The sequence below is a fragment of the Dermacentor silvarum genome, chromosome 2 (assembly GCF_013339745.2).
Source record: "Dermacentor silvarum isolate Dsil-2018 chromosome 2, BIME_Dsil_1.4, whole genome shotgun sequence".
NCBI classification, from domain to species: domain Eukaryota; kingdom Metazoa; phylum Arthropoda; class Arachnida; order Ixodida; family Ixodidae; genus Dermacentor; species Dermacentor silvarum.
The window spans coordinates 225,455,339-225,471,204 of record NC_051155.1 but is presented as its reverse complement, the minus strand read 5'-3'; the positions used below and the strand labels follow the sequence as shown (position 1 = coordinate 225,471,204).

At 43.2% G+C, this 15,866-nt stretch overlaps 2 protein-coding genes across 3 annotated transcripts in view; both read left to right on the top strand.

Annotated features, from left to right (window-relative positions):
* Positions 1 to 1,948: 1,948 nt before the first annotated feature.
* Positions 1,949 to 12,184, top strand: LOC119442763 (uncharacterized). The gene is given in 8 exon segments (XM_037707777.2): positions 1,949 to 2,135; positions 2,432 to 3,616; positions 3,618 to 4,062; positions 4,855 to 4,923; positions 8,918 to 9,037; positions 10,744 to 10,798; positions 10,886 to 10,917; positions 12,086 to 12,184. Coding segments are annotated over 7 exon segments (1,905 nt in total). The 5' UTR covers positions 1,949 to 2,135; positions 2,432 to 2,471; the 3' UTR covers positions 12,125 to 12,184.
* A 346-nt stretch (positions 12,185 to 12,530) lies between these two features.
* The window catches only part of LOC119442762 (2-hydroxyacyl-CoA lyase 1), a 28,615-nt gene continuing 25,279 nt past the window's right edge, over positions 12,531 to 15,866 (top strand). For both annotated transcript variants that reach the window (XM_037707772.2, XM_049662377.1), the window contains exons 1-2: positions 12,531 to 12,661; positions 15,738 to 15,842. In XM_037707772.2, coding sequence (XP_037563700.1) covers positions 12,605 to 12,661; positions 15,738 to 15,842 — 162 coding nt within the window. In that variant the 5' untranslated portion in view covers positions 12,531 to 12,604. The remainder of the gene's footprint in view (positions 12,662 to 15,737; positions 15,843 to 15,866) is intronic.

Here is a 15,866-nt window from a genome sequence, read left to right as displayed (position 1 = left end):
TATCGGGCTGTGATTCCCGGGTGTTTTTATTTTAGGCTGTGCCAGGAATTGTAACATTGAAGTGATGTGTACGAGTGCTTTCCTTGTATAGGTGTAGGCATTTATGGCATTTAGTGTTGCCACCTGGCCAGCTTTCCACTGGCAAAACCAGTTTTTTATTTACGGTTCCAGCTGCTAGTCCAATCCCCACACTGTCACGTCATTCCGGTTTTCTGGTTCTCTCTAAATGGGTACATTATTAACTTGCATCGACCCACGATGGGAGTGCACAGTTTGTGGAAAACATGAATGATGGACCGAAACGCCGAACCGGTTGCATCAAGGGTGCATTTCATCCAGATGACTGCACCTAAAACATGTTTACGACGAACTTGACATTCAACCGGACTGGTACCCCATTCCGGTGAGTACCTATCCTTACCACCCATCTAAATGAGAACCAACTTTTCCGCCTAAAGTTTGAACGCTGACTCTTGTGTGTGACTGTCATTGTGCCCTCCATTCTGCGACGACAACTGGTAAATGTTTTAGCTGGTTGCATGTTACTCTAATACCATGAAAGAAAAATAAGACGTGGTTGCTCAGTGACTATGGTGGCCTAGCGGTAGAGCATCTGCCTCGTATGCGGGAGGTATCGACTTCAAATCCCGGTGCTGCCAGGAACCCACCGTTTTTTTCTGATGGGTAGAAATGTTCCCTGGCCTGGTGCTCGGCTCTCGTAGACGTTTACATCTCGAAAAAGAGCCCAATAGAGATTTCAGGAGTTGTCTCTGGGAGCCTCTTGTCCAACCACAGGCGGCCTTGTTGATTATCTGCCGCAGCTGTGAGAGGCAAGTGCTGCCGCCGAGTACCTACCGGTAAAATAGGTACAAGCCTGCTCCCGGCATGGTGCTAGGCCATTATGGGACCTCAACGCTTGGGAAGATGTGTTCGTCCTCAACCCGAAGGCGTCCCCACCGCAATAGGTGCATGGGGCGCCACATGCGAAATGGCCGCCATGGGAGCGGCCCAAACATGACGGCTGCTAAGCACGAGGTCGCGGGATTAAATCCTGGCCATGGCGGCTGCATTTTGATGGGGATGAAATGCGAAAACACAGCTGTACTTGGATTTAGATGCACGTTAAACCCCAGGTAATCCAAATTATTCCGGAACCCCCCACTACAGCGTGCCTTATAATCAGATCGTGGTTTTGGCGTGTGAAACACCATAATTTAATTTTTATTAAGCTCCATCACGAGCACCCTGTTGGGAATTTGCGCATAGCAGACAGCTAAATTATTGCAAAATGAATTCATTCCTGATTTCCTGAACTCCAATATCATGTAATATGTTGTCATCGAGACTTAATGTATTGCTGTACTGTTCAAAAGGTTGTTAATACGGCTTACAAGTAAATTATTTGGAAGTTTGCCAAATTTTGTTACAACCTTTCAGTAAATTTTTATCATGCAGTGTCTGTCCTTGGCGTATGGCTGCATTGTTCTTGTTGGTATTTTTGCATACAGTACCCAAAATTGGTTCCGCCTGGATTTCTTTTTCTCACAGCATAGGTGCCAACCATACCGGCAGTTTTGTTTGATGATACATATCGGAATAAGGAGTGCTCTAGGGAAGTGCGGAGGCTGTGTTGGATAATGCCGTTTGAAAAACCCTCCAAAATAGGTCGTGTTCAAATCGCAATTTCTTAACAAATCTTGACGGTCGTTTTTTCTTTGTTCTACTGCCAGCGCTGAAAATTAAAGCCCCTATATTAGGGGCTTTACTGAAACTACGTGTGGTCGCCACATTTTGGAGATCGCCTGCTGTTATTTTGTGAACTTCAAGTACGCATAAATCGTTCTGATATGGTTGGTTCTTTGTGTTTTTTTAAATATTACAAGAAGTTTGAACGTTGATTAGTTTATAGTCGTGCTTACACACAAAATACAAAACTGTGCAAGTCAAGACATGTTACACTATCATCATCAGCACTTTCGTTGGTATGCGTTATTTGTCTAGGACCGTAAGCTCCCTTAGGCCAATGGGAGCTGACGTTTTGGTCACGAGGAGTGACGTATGGCCGGCTTTCGTTATTTGAAGAAACTGGCGGAAAACACGGAGTAGAAAAGAAGAGATTCAGTCTGAAAGATAACGTAAGTAATTTTGCTTTGTGGTTTCGTTTCCTTTCATTAGCATTGGTTATGATAGCTGACTGCAAGCTACTGCTCACTACAGATGTGCTAAGGATCGCCGCAAACCGAATCGGTGTCGGTTGCTTTCAAACCTCTGAACGTCTTGAGCAGCTCGCTCCAAAGTGGAACATATCTCAAAATAAACTCATTACCTGCCTGTGGTCATGCGCATTGTGCAACACCGTATGTTGTATTCGCAATAGCACGTCTAATGATTTAATAATGATTTAATCTTGTTTGTTTCATCTTTTCCCCAGCGTCTCCGGGGTCAACTACCCGGACCCTTTCGGCTGCACAATGTCGGAACTGGATGTTACCCATTACAGCTTTTACGTCGACGAAGACGACGAGAGCATTCTGATTAATGAGGAAAAGCTGAAGTCGTCTGGACTTCCCTACGTCCGGCGTTACCGTACAAAAAGCTGTAACAGCAGTCCGGCCAGCAGCGCGGCCCCTGAAATGAGTCGCTACAACGGGTCTGCGGACAATTCGCTGTTCGCGGCTGACGGGTCAGCACGCGACGGTGGGTCTTCGGCCGACGATTGTATCGATGGCCTGAATAAACTGAAGCTTTCCAACATCGATCAAGACAAGGAAAACAGAGAACCTTCTCAACCGAAAGAGGTTGTACACCTTTTCTCCGAGAAATGTCAGCGAACTTTGAGCCATAACGAACGTATGGAAGCCTGCGCCGAGCCCGAAGGTGACATTCTGGCGCAGTATTTGGAGCCGCAGCACTGTGAGCCAGTGACTCGTCAAGGAACTTTGGAACAGCCAAGCAAGCAGAACGCTTGCGAAGCGCAGCTAGGTGATGAGGATGGTAGTGTAGTGATGAGTGCTCCTCTCGCCATGTCCACACCGCGTCCCTCGAAAGTTTCGGGGCTAAACCAGCCGACCTGGCACGCGAGGGCCAACGCAGAGACAGCAGAAGTCGGCACTCTGCCAAGTCCCTCAACAGGAAATGAACAAAACTTTTGCCGTGAATTCTGTCCCCAACCCTGTGACCAGATGTGTACGAATGTGGTTGACCCTGTGAAACAGCGCCTGTCGTTTGGCTCCAGTGAAAGTACACAGGAAGCCAAGGCAGAACATGCATTTGATAATCAACTGTATTGTAGTGGTGTCAAACCATTGCCTTCCTCTAGTCACATTGAAACTAATCAAGAGCTTGTCGCACATGTGCCCACTGAGATCCTGGTGTGCGATAAGAGTTTCATTGTCTCACAAAAACCCGCCAAAGAGAAGCTTCAGACAGCAGCATCAGTTGCATCGTCTTACAGTGGGAAAAATGAGCTGCAAAGCCCGGCAATGACCACCTCATCTTCCACAGAACACACATTGAAGACTTCAGATGATGCTCTTGCAGAACAATGCAAACAGGACTGCCCTACTCGTGTAGTCGCAAGTCTTGCCACAGAATCCGAGTGCTTGCCCATAGTTCTAAAGTGGTGTGGAGATGGCCTGTCAGACATCTTTCTGCTTGGGTAATGTTCCTACTGCAAGCACTGTCTGCATTACACCAGTGAAGCCCTTTACCTCGCACAAGTCACCACAAAAGGGAGCTGCCAGTGCCCCTGCTAAGCCCTCTTTAAATCGCCGAGAGAGTAATCTGGCAGGATCTGTTCGAGGCCGCTGTCGCACTCCATCGAACATACCATTGCGGAGCTGGAATTCACCCATTGTTTCTACGAAGCCCAGGAATACTGTGTTCAAGGTACCCACACCTGTATCTGGAAAAACTCCAGGTAAAGCTCCAGTGAAGACTCCAGTCAAGGCTTCAGTAAACAGTCCAGTAAAGGTTGAGCAAGGTCAGGCCCGCCCTGGCACCCCACGGAGTGTTGGGAAGGGCGCACGGTCACCCTGGTCCGTCATCAGCCCTGTTGCTCGGGTAAGAGATAACTAACCTAACACAATATTGTACAATACTGTGGAAATTAAATCGTCACAAAAAGAGACAACAAACAAACTAACCAATTGTAGCTCACAGTCTTCCTGTTTTATGCGACCAAGATTCAGCACTATAAACAGCCAAATCCAATGGACCAGTAGGTCATGGATGGCTTGCACTAATGTAATTTTTGTTACCATTTTGGAGCCATTTTGGAGGACCAGTGGCATGCTCAAAAGCTGCACTTTTACCTATTGAAACTTATTTGCAGGAGCGCTAAACAACGAGACAAAAAAAGGCAACACAAAGGTGCAAGTGCGCCTTTTGCTGTCTTTCCTTGTGTCGTCATTTAGCGCTCCTCCAAATAAGTTTCAAAATGTACCAACAAGCTCAATTTTCAACCCTTCTACAGTTTAACCTAATCTGCTGACCTCTAGCTTATTTTCATTAGTGCTGTTGAATCTGAATCAGCGTCCCATGCTGATGTCTGTGATGTCACATGCGAGCGATGTATAGTAAACACTGTCGCTTCTGGCTGTGCTATTGCACTACCTAGCAGCAATTTTATTCAGGGTTTATGGTACAGAACACTGCTCCCTGGTGCTCTAAAGTTGTCTGCCTCACAGTTGGCGGTCTATAGTAGTTTCTTCATTAAGTACACACACACAGTGTAGACGAAAGCAGATATTGATGCAGCAAGGCGGTCAGCCCTTGCTCAGAATATGATAGACTTAAAATGTGATGTTACCGTTTGTCAACATACCTGAGTTTCTGTTGTCTTTCTTGCTCCAGTACATACACGAGAACCCAGCACCACCGCTGATCCAGATTGTGAGACCCCGAAAATCTCCGTCAGCAAAAGTAAGATGAGCAGCATTTCTTGCCCAGTTTCCTTGTTGCCACCTTTGCTGCCTTGTGCCTTACATTATGTTCAATCTTTTTTTGTGTGTGTGATATCTTGAAAAACTATTGGTATAGGGATTGTAAACCATGTGGGTGTGAGGCAGGGTCTTGCTGACTAGCTCGTAGATATTGCAAGCAGCTTAAGAGCTGTAAGCCAAATGTCCCTGTAAAAATGGGCTTGCAAGTGCATGAAGCTTGAGTATCAAGTGCTATTACACGACCTCTTTATCACGCGGTCTTGAATACTTTTGGCAGAACAGGTGCATCCACGATCATCAGGATGTGGTGTTGAAACTGCCACTAGACGGCTGCTTCTTGGCAATGCACTATCTCCGGTTTACACACACCACATTGCTTCAGCGGTTCTCTGCGATTGCCACTTACACACATGTGAAATTGAAGTATACGACAGCTACAAAAATTGTGCAAGTCAGCAAGTTGTCGGTTACACTGTAATGCAACAAAATGAAGTCACATTTAATCTGTTTGTAGCAGAAATTCAACATGAGGTGCTGTGTTTTACTGATGCCATACATCGCCTGTATCTTTTTTATTAGGGGTGATTACTAGATATTGAATCAAATATAGAATCAAATCAAGAAAAAAAAAGTTGTATATCAAATTGAATATTAAATATTATAAAACTTAACACAAAATTTTATGCTTACAAATTTTGTGCAAGAAATGCGGCATTGCATAAGCTCAGGAGGTTGCTCACATTACATAACAAGAATCTTGCTAGCTATTAGTAACTTAAATACCTAGGAATAAAGATGTATAGTAGTATGCTGTACTCTTAATAAAGGGAACACCAAAATAATATGCCAGCTCTGATAACAACTCAGTTCGTATACAAAGGCCTGGAAAATATGTTTTATAGATAGAATATCTGTCGAATAGAATCAAGTGCTTTTTTACCTCTGTGGATAAAGAGATAGCGAAGTTGTCCTAAATACCAATGAGGTTTTCAGTTTATTAGTGGGCCATACTGTGCTTAATGGCAATCTTCTATTGCTTACATGCTTCCCTACTTTCCATACTAGCGGCAGAGTCCTTCAGCAGAGTCTGCGTAGCTTTAATCGTTTCGATCGGTTTGGCTGACCTAGTCAAACCTTGTACCACTAGAGATCGTGTGCCATGGAATGTTGCGCTTGTCAAGGCACCAACCACGGCCGGGCCATTCACCAAATATTCGAAGAGCCGAATATTCGACCGATCAAATAGTAGATATTCGATTCGCGCGTCAAATTATTTGAACGCTTGCTACTCGATACGAAATCAAATATTTCTGTATTCGCACACCCTATTATTTATAGTTCTAAGAATTTCCTGTGACATGTAGTGCCGTTGTGCCACTTCATGCAAATAGCTTGAGCAGGTGGGCATAAAGTGCATACAAAATTATGATGTTTTTATGAAGTTAGCTAATAAAGTTTTACTAATTACCTTTTCATTTCTTTAATTCAATGCACATGCTGGAATAACAGAAATGAAATGAGTAATTATAGAGGAACATTTACTTAACAGATATTCCGACACAAGCGCTAGTTTCAAAATATCTGCCCCCACAATCGGCAAAAAAATGTACTGGCACTCCAGTTAACATCATGCTGATGTGTGCATGACAAGGTTTTATTGGAAACTATTAACTGGAAATAAAATGCATTTCATAGAACATTTTGGACATGGATATTTCAAAGCTTGCTAGCCTTTGAATTTCTGAAAAGCAGATATATAACTATGCTACTGTTTGGCTTCAAATCTGAAATAAAGAATATGGCCATAATAAAAAGTTAATTAGCTATAGTCTGGTAGTTAGCAACCAGAACATTGTGACTTGCTGTGCAAGTAATGCTCTTACCTTCATGTAAGCACTTGAAAAGGCCGAATGGCACTGTTACACAAGATATGTTAAATTTAAATACAGTAGATTCATGTTAAGGTCAACTCGAAGGGACCGTGGGAATCTGCTCTTAAACAGAAGTGATCCATAGAGCCAAAAATCTGCTATTCCGGGAGTGGCTGAGTATTCACGACACAGAATAATTAATGAAACAGCAATAGGAAAGGCACACCTAATTATTGGATTTGCATGACATAAAGTACTGATTCATGCTCTCTTTCTGACAGAGTACTGACAGAAAATGTTTGTCTTGTTTTTATTGCTTTGTTGGATAGCCATTGACGCAGTAATCACGCTGTGGAACCTCAATTCCCCAAGACCACAACAAATAATTAGTTACATTACCTTTTAATTTGACTATTTCAAAACAGACACCAACAGCGGCGTGGCTTCGGTTGTGAAAAAGAAGACTCATCACGTCAGCAAAAGCTGTTCTGGTGGTCTCGTGGTACCAGATACTACCTGGCGTGTATGCCCACACTATGGCCCTGCTGTGGAAAGCTGAGTGTATTCAGCGCTCGATGGGACAAGGGAGAGCTTGTCACCATGTGTTTTCAAGAACGCCGCACAATTATAAGGGCCGATTTGACGGTTTTTGGCGATGCAGTCATTGTATGGCCTTCAAACACCACGCCAGGCTGACTGCGAGGCTTTTAAGTTTTTGATATCACATGACCACCACCTCAGCTTTTGGTGACGTGTTGAGTGTCCAGTTTCACATCCAAAGCTGTGCTGCACTCGACACGCGTTTTTAACGGACTGTTTAAAAGGTGTTGCAATTAAATATTTGTGGCGCTCTCGAGAAATGTAGGCTTCGTACCATAATTATGGGGTTGACAGCTACCTAAGAATGCAAAAAAAGCGGAACACAGCATTTTCAAGCCAGTACTTCTAAGGTAATTGTGGCTTCTCAGCTCTTGGCAAATGTGTACACTATCACAAAAGCTTCACTTTCGCCCAGCTTGTTCAGAAACTCTTCAGTGTCCTCATGTTGTTAAATAAAGCACCAAATTATTCAGGAAACATCAGCTGCATCCTGTGAGGCTGGTTCTTGTGGCTGCTGGGCAATGTCCTCACAATCAGCTTGTTGAGGCACGTCGAGAACCTCCTCAATTATTGATTCTATGGGGTCAGCTGTGCAGGTTACCACACCATCACATTCATTGGCATAGATGTTTCTGTCCACAGACACATCCTTTCCTTATTGTCTAGCTAGAAGAGTCACCTCCTCCAAGTCTGCCAATCTGGACCTCTTACGAGCAGATCGTAGCAGGGATTAGTGGCGGCTGCCAAAGTTCGGCTCAACTGAATTTGTGGTTTGTTCTAAGAGGATTTTTTCTGCATTGGGTCCATGGGAAACCAAATAAACCCTCATGCATTGTTCCTCTAATTAAAAATTTGGCTTAACTGCTTTCAAGTGGTAGTCACTGTAGTTCCAAATAAAAACAAAATGCAAGGCATCGTTGCCTTTGTTTCATTGTTCACACAAAGAAGAGAAAAGTACTCGGGCGATGCTCTGCCCATGCTGCTTGCTGGGAGAAAAGTGGGATGGAAATCATATGTCACTTGGCTGTGAACTCGTTTTGCGAATAGGCACCATTAGTGAAAGCATCACAGTTGCTAGCAGTGGGGCTTGACATCAGAGTGCCAAGCTTGCTCCAACTGACCCTCTTGATGTAGACTAGTGGCAGGGGTATTCGATTGTTACAAGAAGCACAGGGGTAAGCAATAAAGGCTGTGGCCCTGCAGAACAAAGCATTGCCCGTGCAGCACAGCGGTGCACACACATTTGGCTTCACGAAAAGTGACATCACAGCCCATCTATTTTCTTTTCTCAGTGGGTGTCGGTCACTCCTATAGTATTTATGCCTGTGTTTTGCATTTTAATCTTCTGCATTTTAATTTAGTATTATTTTTTTCTTCTATTACTGGAACTATGCACCTTGTCCAAATACAGAACTTCTGCACTTTGGATTTTTCGTGTTGCCTTTACATATTAAAGTCAGTTTTAGCACTCCTAAGCTCACATGTGTATCCTTGCCGTTTCAGTCCCTGACAGCAGCCACCTCACCTGTTCACGTGTCCACTTCATCAGCATCTCCACGTTTGTGTACTGGCTCGCTGCCAGACAAACGCTACCAAACATCAAACATGGGAATCCTTCAGAGGGTGCGTCATTGTTTGTGCTCAGTTTTCTACATGGGAGGAAAATATGCCAAATACACAAGTTCATTTCCTTACTCAAGATGCACATGCTCAAGGAAGGATAAACTCTTTGGCTGTTTTGATGGGCTGAGTAGTGTGAACTTGCATGAAGGAGATTAGGATGTACATTAGGTTGCACATGTATAATTTCAAACAGCCCAAAGTTTGCATAATGTATAGCTGCAGGAGAAAGTTGATGCTGTGCAGTTCTAAGAGCTATTTGTCAAGGCTATTGATATAATCATTCATGAATTACTTAGGGACTGTACTTGCATTTTAGTAGTGGAGCAGGTAGGCTTATCTTAGAGCCTCATTCAGTCTGTATTTACAAATTGAACTAATCCCAATTTTAGTTTCATTCTGTTACAATAGCGAGAGCTATCGCACACGTCTTCAGGTTAGAAAATCGGTTTCTAAACCATTAGGAGCAGTCGCCATCTGCCTGACTGTTCGAAGAGCTGTGCTTCAGCAGTGAGCAAAAACACATCTTATGACAGGGAATTATATGTAATTCATTGCAACCTGAGAAATTCTTCGCAATGATGTGTTTGAAGTCTGTAGCAGCGCTTGCATCTGACTCTAATATGATAAACAGAACTTGTGTAAATCCCCTGCTACAGTTCGTAAATTAGCATATCAGACATTTGTTGACCCACAATTAAAATTTGCATCATCAGTATGGTCACCACATCAAAATTATTTAGTTTGTATGCTTGAATAAATTCAAAATAGAGCAGCGCGCTTCATCACAAGTAACTACAACAGAACTTGCAGCGTAACTAAGATTAAAGCAGATATTTTGCTCCAGCCACTTGAAACCCGTCGTACGATAAGTCTTCTTTGCCTTTTCCATAGATACGTTGGTGGTAATCGACCTCATGTGTTGCCCCTTGAAGTACCAGCACGCACGTCACGTCGCCTTAACAATAGCCATAGTTTCATGCGCATATTTGGCAATACACTGTCATTTAACGCATCAGCACTGCCACGTGTCATAACCGTATGGAACAGTCTTCCTGATAACATTGCGTGCTTAACAAATCGTGACGCCTTTCGCGAGGAATTGCAACGCTTCTTGTAGAAACATTGTATAAGGTTGTTAGTGACCTGCTTTCCTTCCCTGTTTTTCTTACTTGTATTTTTGTATTTTTTGAGTGTTTGAGTCTATTACTGTGTTTATGCTGTCTAAAGCTTAGCCTAAAAAAACATTTTTGAATTTTGTTTCATTTATCTTGTGACTGCCTGTACTAATATTTATATTGATTACTCCAGTTGAAACGCCTACTTTGTGTCCCCCCTTACTCAATGCCCTTAAATGGGCCTGTAAGATATTTGAAGTAAAAAAAAAAAGAATGCTATGTGAGACTACGCCACATGCAAAATTGATATTGTTAACGCATGCAACCTGAAATTTAAGCGTGTACAATTTGTCCTTGTTGGGTGAGTGTTGCAGTGCAGCTCGCAATTCCAGTCCCTCTTGCATCAACAGAAGGACCCTGATTACAGTAATAAACCCAAGCCTCGCGCGTGCTTCATTACCTCATTAATATCTCAATATGAAAACTGTTTGGTAATAAACATCAGAAACGCTTCAGCGCTGTCATTAAAATATTGTGGTGGAAATTTGTGCCATACACCTCCTCAGAGCAGGTTTGCTGTGGTGTTTGCAGGCGGGTCTTGATCCCATGGTAAAGCCTTCCAAGCCTGTAGTCATCAAGCACACAGGTAATGTACTATGCGATCTCATGCACTTGCCCTTAATTGTTACACATGCAGTGACAATTAAGCCGACATACTTACTATTGATTCCAGTTTCCTCGGAGGCTCATGACCACAGCGTCCCTGTAAGTACCACATATTCGTTCCCTTTCCCCCCTTGTTTTAAAGGAACACTAAAGAGCATATTGCTTGAAGACAGCAATTTAATTTATTTAGTAGAAAAGGGTTGATTACTATAACAGAGCAAACAGGCAAAATTCCTCCCCCCCCCCCCTCCCCCCCCCCTAAATTTACTCCTGAACCACATCGCCGGTACATCACTCTGACGTCACAGATCTCAAGTGTTTTGGCACATTGGGACAGTTGTGTATAAAAAGGTCTCAAGGCCCGCTAGGTTGAGCCTTTCTTTGTTGTTTTAAAATGTATTGTTTACCGATATACGTATGAATACTTCCCATGGACATTGTTCAAATGTATATATTGCCAAGACTTGTTAGTGCCAGAACCCTAATGTCGCGCTTTTTTAAGGTGTGCTGACATATTTTCGAATCTTTATTTTTTTATTTGAATGAAGGTCTGAGACCTCTAAACTGTAGAAAAAATTATTCGCAATCCTCAGGGCGCCCTAAATAATTTAATATATTGCTTTTGTACAGCCAGTTTCGGTTTCGTCACTAGACGCACAAGATGGTCACGTGGGAGAAAGACATTGCGAAGTTGACACTCGCCCGGGCTCTCTCGGTCGTCTGCTGTGCTGCAACATCGGCCCTCCTAATGTGTAGCAGCGTAGAATGCGATCGAGCAAGCCTCAGCAATCGAGTGTCAAAGCTATGGTGGTACAGTCGAGCCCGGAGATATCGAATGTAAAGGGGATCACAAAAAAGTTCGATATATAAAATAAAAATTTTCTACAAAAGTTTTCAAGGGGATTTTACTGCTGTTCGTTATACCTGAATAATTCGTTATATGTGGGTTCGATATAACCGGGTTCGACATTTCCTGCTCCCACGTGACCACCACCTGTATAATGACGTTACGACACAATAAAAACGAAACCGAAACTAGCTGTAGAAAAACACTATCAATATATTTAGAGCGCCCTGAGACCTGCCAATATTTTTACTGGGGTTTAGAGGTATAGGAACTTCATTAACGAAAAAAAGAAATGAACAGTTGAAAATATCTCGGTAGGCGGAAGCTCAAGATATAAATGAACCTTCCATTTTAGTGTACCTTCAATAAAACTTTTTTTGCGGCGGATATTATAGTGCGTTAATTTGTACATATTTGCAGGAAATGGAGGCATCTGTAATCCAAGTCATCCGCCACTGACCGTCGCCGGTGTTCAGCTGCTGTCATGTCCAAATCAATGCAACTCGCACAAGTGTCATGTGACGCAGGCCGCTACGTAATGGCAAACTTTTCGCAAGGCGCCGAAATGTTTCCGCGGCATGTGCGCTGTTGAAGTAATGTAATGGATGAGAGAGAAAGAAAGAAAAAAAAAAAGTGAGCCTTGTCTTCGTCACCCGCGTGCAGTGAGCGGCCTCTTCGCATGCTGCGATAAAAAACAAACAGTACTCGACACATTGGCCTCGGGCGCTTCTCTCAAGGCTGCTGGCCACATTGACTGCGCGCCAACGGCGGCGAGTGTCGTCCGCTTGTCACGCGAGTGGTCTGTAACATAGTTAGTGTATGGTTTAGCGCGTTTAATTCATGTCATCATAAAGTTAGTGTCGAGTCGGTGAGACGCTTTTGTTGTGCCAGTTGTCAGCGTACAAGACAAGTACAAGACGCGGTAAAAGTAACTGCACCATGGCTGCCAAGACGATCGACGGTGCTCGAGTGGTCGTCGAAGCCCTTCGGAAGCAGGTGACCTCTCAAGCAGTTTTCCTCGTATGCTGCGTTGCGTGTTTACCTACTCGTCTGGTCGCTGTTCGTTAACTACGCTTCGAAATTCGCAACATAAAGCGCAGCTCTTCAGCTTAAAGGCGTTGCATGTTTGCCTCTATTCTGACAGTTGCGAATTTAGCTGAGCGCCGGTTGGACCGAGGTTACTGACCGCTCCACAACGTTTATTACATCTTCGCCCATCTTGACCGTGCACTCGCTGCTTTCAACTTTTTTTTTTTTCTTGACTAGAGGTATTAATTTTCATGTTTCCTGCACAGATGCACATATGTTTTATCCTTATGCACAAATAAAAACTTGTTTCCTCAACATGCGAACAAAGTCTCGTTTTTATGTGATTACGTCGCCTACCATCGCTCGTCACTTCGTAGTCTTCGCGGTACGGCGCGTAAGAACTTCTTCGCAGCGAACAGCCTTCATTACCTCACCATCTTATGTCTGTCAAAAAATTGATCGCCGCTGTCTTATCTAGCCTTAAACGGAAAACCTTACAGGACCCGCTGGGGCAGCGAAAAAGTTAATTTTTGCGACATCTGTGCTGCAATAGATTTTGCTCCTGTGTGTACGTGTCATTCCTGCTGAATCGTTTACTTCTATCACGGCCTATAGGTTAACACAAAATACCTTGTGCGCTCTTCTGGGATATATAATTAAAAATATCACATATATCTGGCGTTGCGTATGATAAGCTTTCAGTGAGGTATGTGTTATATAATGCTATATTTAATTACTAAATGATTTAGGGAACAACAACTAAGAAACACTGGATCTGGTGGCAACACTCAACTGCTATATTTTGCAGACATGTGTCTGGCGTTTTGTACCATATTAAATACGTAGAAAGTATGAATCAAGTTTATGTGTGTCATGTTAACATAGCTTACCTGTATGTAGCAGCTGTCATATAGAGCTAGCTAGCAGGACGTGCAAGTGGATTTTGAAGCTCACTGGAGAAGACCTCCTATTTTGGCGACACCTTGAATGTGCAACTTATCGCATTGGAGAAATCTGTGATATTTGCTAGTTTCTGTGGCACAAGTGGTGCAGTGGTATAATGCATAGTGTCCCTTTTCAAGCATCATGAGCATACTGTAACATGAAAAATGTTTGAAATGGTTATTGTACAGCTATGGCCACACATGATGAAAAGCATTCGAAAGGCCATTTCTATATGGATCTTGCCTAGCTGTGAAGTGAATGTGAGGCAGCTTACTAGATTAATCACAAACATTGGACAACCAAACATGCAAAGCAAATGTACTGAAGTAGTTAGTTTCTTTAATTTTGAAGAAGTAGCATGTTGATGTTGGAGCTTGGGTGAGTCGGTAAAACGTCTTGCCAATGGATAGCGCAAATGCCATAATAGACAAAAGAGGCACACACACACACACGGAGTGCTTGCAACTTAAGTATGTAGTAGCAGAACTGCATAAATGTTAAGCTTTTAACGTCCAATTAGGTAAGTACTTAGCGATTTGGACTCTAGGTAGAATTTGCACATTTTTTGCCTCTAACCTTACTCGGCAGTCATTCAAGAGAAATCGCAGAAGATAGAAAACACTATTAAATCAACTCCATGTGCGGAGGGACAAATGCAGGTGTTTGAAATAGGTCAGTTCACTGTTCATGAGTGCTGCTGGCACTTTTGTTTCCTTGTGCATAGCCAGGAATTATTTAGAACAGGGAGAAGGCATGCACCATGTCGTGGACTGTTGTTGGAGGAGCTCAACAAGGTAAGGAACTTGTTCATATATGCAATGTCAGTGAGCATTGTATGGCCTCTGAAGAGGGGAAGAGGCCATGGGAAGGGGCTTTACTTTGGTCGGCCTGCCTTGACTATAAATGCCTTTGCTATTTCACTTTGGTATTGAACAGCTTGAGCCAGTGCAGCTGTGTCTGGATGCAAATAAGACTGCTTTGTTTTAGCTATGCAGAGAATGTTGCTGTGTGCCAAACCCACATGTATTGGCCTGTCTCAACAGCCACAGCTTGCATATCTTTGAATGGCTACTACTTTTTTTTCAAACGTTAACAGCTTTGAAAAACTAAGCAAATGTCTACGATTCTTTCTCATTCCTTACAGCTTTACATGAGCCTTTTTTTCATGAAATAATGTGCCAAAACATTTATTTGTTACTTAGGTTAGGTTACTAACCTAATTTCTTGCTGATTGCTGCATTATTGTTTCGACATTCAGCTGTAAAAGCTCATTCTTATGAAAGATGCTGTAGTAGCCACAAACCTTATTCTTGCTGCTCCACCGCAGCATTTCAGAGCTTGGTACTGCACATGAAGGATGATTTTGGAAGAATTAATGTGCAGATTCATTACCACATTAATTGAGGTTTGGGGACCATAATCTTCATCCTTGGGTCGGGCACTGGAGACATGGTTTAACCGCATACCATGTCTTCCTTGCTGTACTTGACACATCAAGAACTGCTAATCTGCACTGCAGGAGAACATAAGGAAGCTTGATCTGAGGAGAATGCACTCATTGTTTTATCTTCTCTCTCTTTTTTTTTTCCCATTAACAACAGTATACCTTTTACTTAGCCTTAGCGGTAAGCCACTTCTGTTGCTGCTTGATTAGGAGGCGACGTTCATAGTGTAAACCACTTGCTATGGATGTGGGATGGCCTTGTACCTCATTTTGGCTACCACACATTCTGCCATTGCCTTTACAGTGTGCCTTGTTTTTACACCCTTTGACAAAAATATTAAGGGTGTGCTTCATGTGACCAAAGCTACAACTCCGGGCCTTGAAGTGTGATCCTCAATGCATATTCTATGCTCTGAAAGATTAAGAAGACTTTCGTCTTCACCCTCTGGAGATTTCAAGCACCAGAAGTTACACAGAAGCCCAGCTATACAAGCTGGCAAGAGCTCTTCTAGTTTATGTCGCAGCCTGTGTACGTTTTGATGAAAGCTTTACATTCAGAACACTAGACAGCAAGTGGTAATTGGGACCTAGAGATTTTCCTATGAAATGATACACATTGTGCTTTCTGTGTTTTTTTGCAATGTGGCATACCAGGGCGTGGAACACATCTTTGGCGTGGTGGGCGTGCCCGTGTTCGAAGTTGCCCTGGCGGCTCAGCAGGCAGGCATCAAGTTTGTTGGCATGCACAACGAGCAAGCGGTCAGTGTCCTATCTTGCTCCAAC